At 40.9% G+C, this 9,649-nt stretch overlaps 1 protein-coding gene across 1 annotated transcript in view; it reads right to left on the reverse strand.

The window, feature by feature from the left end:
• Positions 1–8,778, reverse strand: part of zswim6 (zinc finger, SWIM-type containing 6) — a 47,591-nt gene extending 38,813 nt beyond the window's left edge. Inside the window, exon 1 of the mRNA XM_044096718.1 lies at positions 7,958–8,778. Coding sequence (XP_043952653.1) covers positions 7,958–8,390 — 433 coding nt within the window. The 5' untranslated portion in view covers positions 8,391–8,778. The remainder of the gene's footprint in view (positions 1–7,957) is intronic.
• Positions 8,779–9,649: the final 871 nt, after the last annotated feature.

The raw sequence follows: 9,649 nt of genomic DNA on the forward strand, positions 1-9,649 counted from the left end.
CGCCGCTCCGCTCCCAGCTGAAGGTTAATGATGAAGGGAAGCAGCAGATAAACACAGGACAGGGAGACGTACACGAAAGGCCGGGCCTCTTAGGATCTGCTGCAAGCTCGTTTATATCGTTCCAATTCTGAATGAAGTCAAAAAAAAAAAAGTTTTTTATTTTGACTTCAGGAAATCACGAAGACCCTCCAACCTGTATTCTGGTTTTTTATCTAAATTGCAAATAAAAACGTCGCGAAAAAAAAACAAACCTGGTAGCAAACGGCAGTGAGCAGGTCACCTTCCATCCGCTTCGACAAACACACAAAAAAACAACAACTAGGCAGAACCTCCGACCGGCAGCAAAGGGTGGTGGCTTTCTTTTCTTTCTTTTAATTTTATGCAGGTATGCTTGCAGTAATGCAAAACCATTTTTCAAAATGGCAGGTTTTGCCAATAGCTGCTCTCAAAGCACGCACCTGATGTTGCTATGATAAAAATTGATCTCGCGGAGCATCGGCGTGGCAAGTCCTGCACACACACACACACACACACACACACACACACCATTAATCCTAGCCAGCCAGCTGACAGGCTGAGCGAGGTCGTCCCTCTGCACACACTTGGAGTTCTGCATGATTCAGTAGGCGCACGCCGATTCATCGATTCTTTATAAACTTGTAGATGAGAAGCAGTAATCAGTGCACACAGAATCTTTAAGCGTTCACATAGGGCTGAGTGCCTGTGTGTGTGGGTGTGTGTGTGTGCTCTAAACTGCTCAAGTCAGCACTGTATCTCCCCACATTCACCTGAATAACAAATGAACAGAAAATAAAGTGTTTCAAGAGAAGTTTTGAAAAAAATAGAAGGTTGTAAAAGTATCAATATATCATTTAAAGATATATGATATATCTTTATTATCTGATGGTCCAAACCTGATTGCTTGAAGGGACTCAGCAGAATTTGGCCCAAACCAACTCCAACCTCTATATTGAAATGTCTTTTCCTATCGTAATCTATTGTTTGACAAAGTCGCAAGATTCTGTATCTGCTTTGCCATGTGACATCGTATGACGTTTAAGTACATTTCTGCACATTGGATAGCGTCGCATACTTCAACGATTTCCTATACTGTATGCAATGGCGAGATAAACAAGGTTCCTCTTTTAGCCATGTTTATCACAGTTCATGTTGTTTCATAGACTTTTAAAAAAATATTTCTCATACTAAAGGTGTGCCCAGGATTAGGTGCTTCTTTTTTTAATCAACTTCATAACTTTTGAAGACCGCACGTCTGCCTTATGTGAATTGCAGGAAAAGATGATATTATATATACCTTATGCACTTTCCAGCCACATAGTATCATCTTATGGCACAATGTTACCTTCAGGATTTGAAAGAATTTTTACTTTGTATTTTAACTCCCTGAAATTGGGTCTCTGTCTCTTTAAAAACTGCGCCTTCAGAAAGTCATCACAACATGGCTCCTCTATTAACCCTTTAACAAAGTTTTCACTAGGGTAATAAAAAGAAGCTCCTATAATGAGTTCAGCAGATGCTCCGTTCCACCAGGGGTTTGCTAATCGCTGTTGGCTAGTCTGAAGGGGAGGGAAAAGCTGCTCTGTGAGGCAGAAGCTTGGAAGTGCAGTTCAGAGGAGGAGCTGTGTCCTTGAAGGCGGGGCTAGGTCCACCCAGGCGTTTTGCACAGCTGAACGGTCGCCATGGGAGATTAGAGGATTTGCCAAGCATGCATGAAAGAACGTAGGCAACTCTTCAGGTATGTTGTTGATCAAGATGATGTAAAGCCTTAAAAAGTCAATTTACTATCACACCGTCTGTTTAAAAGTTCCCGTGCACTCTGGTGACATTTCAGACATTTTGCAGCAACCTTCGACCCCGCGCCTCTGTAGCATATGGAAGCAAGTCGGCAGGGATCAGTGGGAGGCGCTGGCAGCCAGAGAACACCCTTGACCTTCTGTAAAGTGCAAACGGCTTAAACGTGACCTCAGGGTGGCAAACACATGACGCCATATGTTTTCTTTTCTGCATGCAGGAACCGTGCGCCGTCCTGCCCAGGTAAACATTATGTTTACATCATTCCTTTTTCTTTTTTCTCCCCCCCTCCTAAAATAGCCACGTTCATGGCCTCTATAATCACTGCAGCCTATACTTCAGCTCAAACCTGTAATTCAGACGAAGCCTACACACCAACACACTCGTGTAGGAACAGCAGCGAAAGGTGTGGATGGAAAGGTTGGCCAAATTTCAGCATATTTTGGTCTAGTTTCTAGTCCAAATATCTTAGCACACATGAAGTAAGACTAAACTAACTGAAATGTAACGTTTCAGCAAGAAATATGAGCTTAATATTTTTTTTTTTTGAGTTGATGAAATTGTACTAGCTGTAAGTTAAATAATCTGCCAGTGGAAGTTTTACTTTTCATTGATTTTAAAGAATTTTTGTCTTAAAATGAGCTCTTATTTCTCACTGAAAAGTTACTTGTAAATCAGTTTTGTCTCTCAGTGTACTAAGATATTTGCACTAGAAACAAAACCTGAAACACTTGGTAAGATTTTGTGCTTTTGTAGTGCAGTTTTTAACTTGTGAAAGGTTATTCTGGGCTTTTAGTTTTATTTGCTTCCAAAGAAGGCCACTGCATTAAGCTGATGTGCGATGATAGCCAAAACAAACATGACTGCTTCTGCTAATTCTCAGATTTCCTTTTTTTTTTTTTTTTAAACCATGAAAGAACAATAGAAAAACAGGGAGTGCTCTGTTGTGTTTCACTGGAGGTAAATGAACATATAAGGAGAATACCACAGTCACTGAGGTTGAGAAATAAAAAAAAATAATAATTTTTTTAAAAAGTCTTAGGTCAGAGGCTTCTTCAAAGGCACTGTAATACAGGCTGCTACAGGAGATCTTTCCTGTCCACAACCATCAAAATTTAAAGTAACTCTTAAACTTTACATGTTTTGCAAAGAAAAATGTTATGTTTTTTATTGGAATTAGTTGCCAGACAACAAAATATTCCAACATATTTGAAATACTCCATTCTCATTGCCGTATTTGTCCCACATTAGATGAAACATCGATTTCTCAACAAAAAAAAAGGTTTCTTCCACAGAGCTTAAAATTCGAATGATTTCATTTTACTATGATTCTAAAATGTACGGCAAAAGAAAAACTGGATACAGTTTCCATAAACCGAGGTAGGGAGGAATATTTTATTTAGACCGGTATACATAAACATTATTTTCATAAGACTGACTAGTCTTATGAAAGCTGTAAAAGGATTTGACTTTTAAATTGTCGTGTCACAATACAACAGTGTGCTGCTGCTCTGTGTTTTTGTGTTGGCCCATCACACAGAATCCAAATAAAAGCGCTGAAAGAAGAATGTGAAAACGATCAAGAGGTGTGAATATTTTTACCACTGGCGCTTTGTTTGGAACAGTTAGAATAAACGTGTCGAGCCACAGAAAGTCGTTGTTCTGAATCCCCTCTGCTTGATTGGCTGCAGATTTTACCCTGTGATGCTCTAAAAAAACCCAAAAAAAACACAGGATGTGTTTCTTGTTTGTGACCCTGAATGCAACCGGCATCAGACAAAAAGCATGAAACCAACACAGGCAGCGACGACGACGTCTCATCAGCTGAGTTTGTTTGTAAAGGACAAAAAACAACTTCTTATCTTAGACCAAATACAATTTTTACAAGGGAATAATACAATAATTACCTTATTTATGGGGCAATTTCTGAATATTTTTTATCCAAAATAGAGGTTTTCATCTAACATCTGAACTGTGGAACTTCGCCGTCAAAAACCTCTTTACCCAAAGGTTTAGAAGTAAATCTTGTTCTACGCTTTGCTTCGCCCAGAGGGTCTGGGCTCTCAGCTGTGGAGAAATGATTGCTTCCCGAAGGAGTGGGGTCTGTTTAGGTTTTACGTAAACGCCAAACTAGGTGGGTGTTAAATGTTAAGCCAAGATTTAAAGTTGTAGCCAAAACGGCTTTGTTCACTTCCTCCGCCATTTCTAAAACTACAATTTGAAAACATCGCAGAAGTCAACGTATCGTCATCGTTCGAGAATTTCTCTCGAGTTGAATTGCACGGGAAGGCAACCGCCAAAGTTCATTTAAAAACCAGCACACTTCCTGCTCACAGTTGGATAACAGGGTTTGCAGACTGTCATGGCGGCTATCGCCGGGGAATAAAATGGGATTGAGCGCTGATTTCACAGGGCGGGTTTGTTGTGGGACTGGTGGAGCTGGTGGGGCCTGCAGCACGTGTGTGTGTGCCAGTTCATTTCCTCAAGGTCTACTGTGAGAAAAACCTCCCTCCTCCGGTGCGGCCCACACGTGGGGAGATTACATCTTTTATTTATCACTCCCCGGCTCTGTTATTCTAGCAAATTCCAGGCTGGAGTCCAATAAAGCCAAGAAACCCTCCCTGTGTTTGTGGACTACTGTTGTTCCTCTTCGGAAGACGGATGGAGGCCAGATTTAGTTTCAGACCCTTCACACACATTTCCCTGCTCTATCTACTGGCGGCACGGTGTTTGGAAATATATGCTGTTGTGATGTTGCCGCGGAATATTTGTGTTGATGAGATCAATTTTCATCGCTCTTCTATTTTCCTTTCCATTATCCAGATGTCCTGACCAATCACTGTGGGCTCAGGCATTAACATCTAAAGTACATGTAGCAATCAAGGCCAGGGAGAGTCCTTGAACCTGCTGAGATAATATACTGACATTACCGGGATTGCAAATATACTCTGGACTTCCAGTATTTGCGAGGGTTTAAGAAATAGCTGAAAACTGTGGATATTTGAGATTTCCTCTAGAAACTCTTCAAACTCCCCATTTTAATAATTCAAACACCTGAATACAAGCCAGTATTCATGGACATGCACAGTGGCAGCCGTTTTACGATTAACACAGACGTAGGGATCAACCGATCCACTTTTGTCACTTCTGATACCGATACCTGATACGGTTTAGTAACTGATACTGATTGGCCGATACCCTCGGAATCAAGAAAGGAACTCTAAAGCATTAAAACATCAATGGCATTTATTGTTCAAATGAAGTCTGATTTCTGAAGTAGTTTTAGTCCAAGCTAATGTTATTGTCCCGATATGAAGAGCTTCAAGGTTGCTTGAAACTCTTACTTTGAAATAAGACAGGAAGTAGAGCTTGAAATTATGATGTCACAATGACAGTTTGCTGGCTAGCCCAAAGAGACGCCCACGTGTTACTGATAACAGAGTTTGAAATTTATAAAACTTTTACGGATGTAACAATGCAAAAAAAAAAAAAGGGGCTAATATTGATATCTGATATTAATATTGCTATTATAGCTGGTAACCAATATTATATATATTTCACTAACATTTCGAAACCTTTGTTTCCAGAAACCAGAATCAGATAAAAAATAAATATTGGTTGTTCATATCAGCCCAGTTTTTGTTTTGATTGGACCGATATGTTAAAATTTGACAAATATCAGCTGATATCGCCGTTGGTGCCAATATATCGTGCATCCCTGTAAACTTTTATTGTGTTTGTGAAAACACAATTGTTTTCAAATATATTGTTTAAATATTGAACTGGATATAGTGCAATTTATACAAAAAGGTAATATTCACTATTACTTAAAAACTGTTAAGCAATAAAGCTGCCTTTTCGACATCTATCCGTAAGTTTACGTATCAAAATCAAAATAACAGAGTAGCATGTAGGATTAGTGTTATAACCAATCCCTCGGATCATTATAGCAGCATCAGAAATTATTGGGGGGGTTTTTCCATTTCAAATAAAAGTATTTTCTTTTCCATTTTTTACTTCATGTTAATACATTAAATTGTTGTATTTTTACTCAAGGTTACCCAACCACTAGAATCAAACTCCCACAGCACACGGGTGGCTTGGTGACCGGTGACCGATGGCGACACAGTCAAAGCCCCCAAGGACGGATAGCGTCAGGACAGCGGCTGTGAAGCCACAACCGTCTCCATCGGCTCTAGACATCGGCTCTAGACATCGGCTCTAGACATCGGCTCTAGACATCGGCTCTAGACATCGGCTCTAGACATCGGCTCTAGACATCGGCTCCAGCCCCTGCATGGCGGCGATTTCTGACTCACCAACTGGTGATTGGGGGATTGGTGTGAATCGAGACCCGATTGAAAGAGCAGTGGAGGACCCAAACTTCACAAAAAATAGTTCCTTAACCCAAATGGTTTCTGCTTATAAAGAGAATGAAATGCTGCTTTTGTTTGGTTGGAGCCAACAGGGAGCTTGAAATACACAAATAAACACATAAATGTGGGGGAATAAAAAATAAAGTCATAATTTAAAAAAATAATAATAAAAAAATCATTGCACTTAACATGTTCAGAGGCCGGTGTGTTAAAATCCAACAGAAGGTCTCCTTTAAAGGGACATGTTAAAAAAAAAGTATACAAACTTTGTTTTGCATTTTGTCACCTATAGAACAGCATACAGTCAGCTTTTTTGTTGTAAATTGTTATTAAAATGAAAATTTATCAGCAGGAACAAATAAATAAAGAAAGAAAGTTTCTATGCAGTTGCAATATTCTTAGTAAAAAATATTTTAAATGACAGCTTGGGATGCTGAAATCCTACTTCTTGTGCTATTTATTGGCTGGCGTTCGCAAAGCAGCCAATCCAGAAGTGCCATTTAGTTTCCTTGACACCGATTGGCTTTATCAGTGGCAAGGAAAGTAAAAATAAATAAAACAAGAAAGTTCTTGGTCTTGGTGCGCTTAATGGACAGGAAAAATTATTATTTGACCTGCTAATTGGAGGCGATATGGGAGAAAACTGGACGACTTTTGATTTGGTTGGTGCATCTTTGAAATCTTTCAAAGTTAGCCAGCTCGCCTTAGCCGATCTCTCGTAATGTCATCAAACCAGATAAACAGAAAACCTAATTAAGTTCTTGTTTCATTCCCTTTTTAAAATTGCATTTTTGTGAAATCCTCCCAGCTTCATGACAGAGCCGTGTTTGTATCGTCACCATTAATCATTTGGTGGAGAGGGGGGGGGAAAAGAAAAAAAGAAAGAAAAACACAACTTGCACGGTTTCTTTAAGGAGGAGGAGGGGGGAGGTGACACACAAAGAACGCTCTGATTCATGCCACTGAACGCCTGCAGTTGTCAAACACAAGCACACAGGTGTCTGTTCCTGTTCCACACGCTGTCAGTGAGGTATGAACAAGCAGACATATGATAACCCCCGGGGCTTGTTCTCATCTCCCCCCTCCTTTTAGGAAGAAGAGGACGTTTGCTTCAGAGCTAGAAACATTCCAGGCACTTCCCCGGATCTAATTTTGCAACACAAACAGAGCATATTTGACTTCTCCGCCGGTCTGTATCTCCCCGTGTCTGTTGATCAAACTCCTCCCGTGCTGACGGAGCAACAAAGCATTTTTTTTAATTACCACAACACGCAGAACAACTCATTGAAATGTAACGCGTCAGTTGAGACCCACCCTACACACTTCCCTTATTACTCAATAGTTAGAATTGTCTAAAACTGATTTCGCACGTCCGACTGAAATGTGTACGAAACTAAAATAAACAGTGAAGCACACTGGACGCTTTCGCTATGAATCGCTTAACATGTTTTGTGTCACCTACAGTAAATCGGAGATTTATTTATTTATTTATTTGTCATTCTGACAAAGTTTCACAGTAAGTTCTGGGAAATAGAATGAAGCCTTGGAAGCTTTTTAAATTCCCACCGGACCTGAACTAAACAGGATTTAAATACCCCAGTCATACATTCACATTCACGCGCCCAGCCGATTTAAAGCCCCTTTGTCTCCCTTTTGTTGTCACTTTATCTGCACCTTGTCACCACTGCTGTGGTCATTCTGTTGTTTCCTTTTGTAAGGGGTGTTAATTTCCCAACACTTTTACGCCCGGTCTCGTCTCCCCTACTCACCGACTTGCAATACGTTGTCAACGCAGCCGCTCTCCAGCAGAGCGATGCCGCGTCGGAACGGCAGCCGCGTCTCGTCGCCACTCTCGCAGCCACTTCCGACTTCCTCCCCGCCGCCGGTGTTGAACGACGAGTACATGCAGATTTCCCGTTCGCTCCTCGGGAAGGACCAGTACACTATCCGTCTCTGAACGGGCTCCGGGATCCGCTCGAAGCGCTCCTCCACACGCTGAAACGGCCACTTCTCCGCGACTCTCCTCGCCGCGATGTCCAGGAGAGACTCCGGGCTCTGGGTTCGGCTCGACTCGCCCTGGGAGGCAGCCGAGCCGCCGCACAGAGCCCCAGCGGCCCGCTGGCCTTGCCTACATGTTGCACCGAAGCCCGGCCGACAGCAGAGCCGCTTGGCCGGGGGCTGCTGCACGCGCTCCGCCATCATAGCTCCGCTTTCACAGCGCCGGAGGAAGTCAACGCACCATATGAAGTGGATGGTGAAAAGAAAAGGTTAGCCAGGGTTTGATTGTTGGCCGTGTAAACCCAAATCATCCTTTTATGGAAACATGGGGGCAGGGCTTTCCGAGCTTGTCAAACCCCTTTGTTGACAAATTAAGCGAAGGCGGAGTCTGGTTGGTTTGTCCTGCACTACAAGGGGGGGGACAAGGTCCGAACGGACGCTTTATCTTGATCGACACACTTTAAAATAAAGCTTTTAAAAGCTATTAACGTCAAAAAGGAGGAGTTTTCAGGCGATAGTTCAGCCGGTCGGAAGAGAGAGCAGTCTTTGTCTGGCAGCGAGCTGGATGCTGAGTGCCTGTAGGAGGTTATCGGCCTGTCAACACTGGAGCCTCGTGGTTTTTAAGGGGGAGGGGGCAGTGAACGTAGCACCGCCCCGTGACATTTATGCTCCACTGGAATGTGAAACGTTTCAAGAAAATACATATCTTTATGGGAAACGTGGAGGCCCTTTAGTGCCAATAATAATAATAATAAAAAAAAGAATTTATATTATGACTGCAAGTGAGAAGAATATAGATAAAATGTACAAACCATAATAATAAGTTGGTCAGAAGCAAACAGAACAGAATTTTTCAACTATTTAAAAATGTGGAAAAGAAAACATGCTTTACAGAGCATGATGTAAACTGTATTTAAATGTAAAATTTGAGGACAGAGATTGGTATATACTTCATAAACAGACGATTAGTCCTCAATGCAGGGTTTGCTTTAACCTTGAGACCTTTACTGCATGTTTTCCCCTCTTCTGTCTTCCAGTTTCCTGCTTGTTCACTTTGAATACAGGCCACAACATCTTTTTCAAAATGCCTTTACTTGGATTTCGTGTGGAATTGTGTTTACATATTGAGTTTGTTATGTTAAAAACTGCATTTCAATGAAATACAATGCTTCTATATTACACTTATAACCTTTTAAATAACATAAATAAGAGTTTGAAAACATCATTCTGCATGCAATTAATCTATGTAATATATCTCACTTAGTGAATTGAGTTACTGAAATAAATAAATTTTTTGTTAAATTTCTAATTTACTGAATATGGAACATTTATTGGATGTCTTTTCATATCCTATCAATATATCAAATAATGCACTGAAGAAAAATATGAATTTGATGTTAAAATACAATAGTAAAATTCAGATGATGAAATTTTAAAAGAAACATAAAGGAACATATATTTTT

Source organism: Gambusia affinis, linkage group LG17, assembly GCF_019740435.1.
Source record: "Gambusia affinis linkage group LG17, SWU_Gaff_1.0, whole genome shotgun sequence".
Taxonomy (NCBI): domain Eukaryota; kingdom Metazoa; phylum Chordata; class Actinopteri; order Cyprinodontiformes; family Poeciliidae; genus Gambusia; species Gambusia affinis.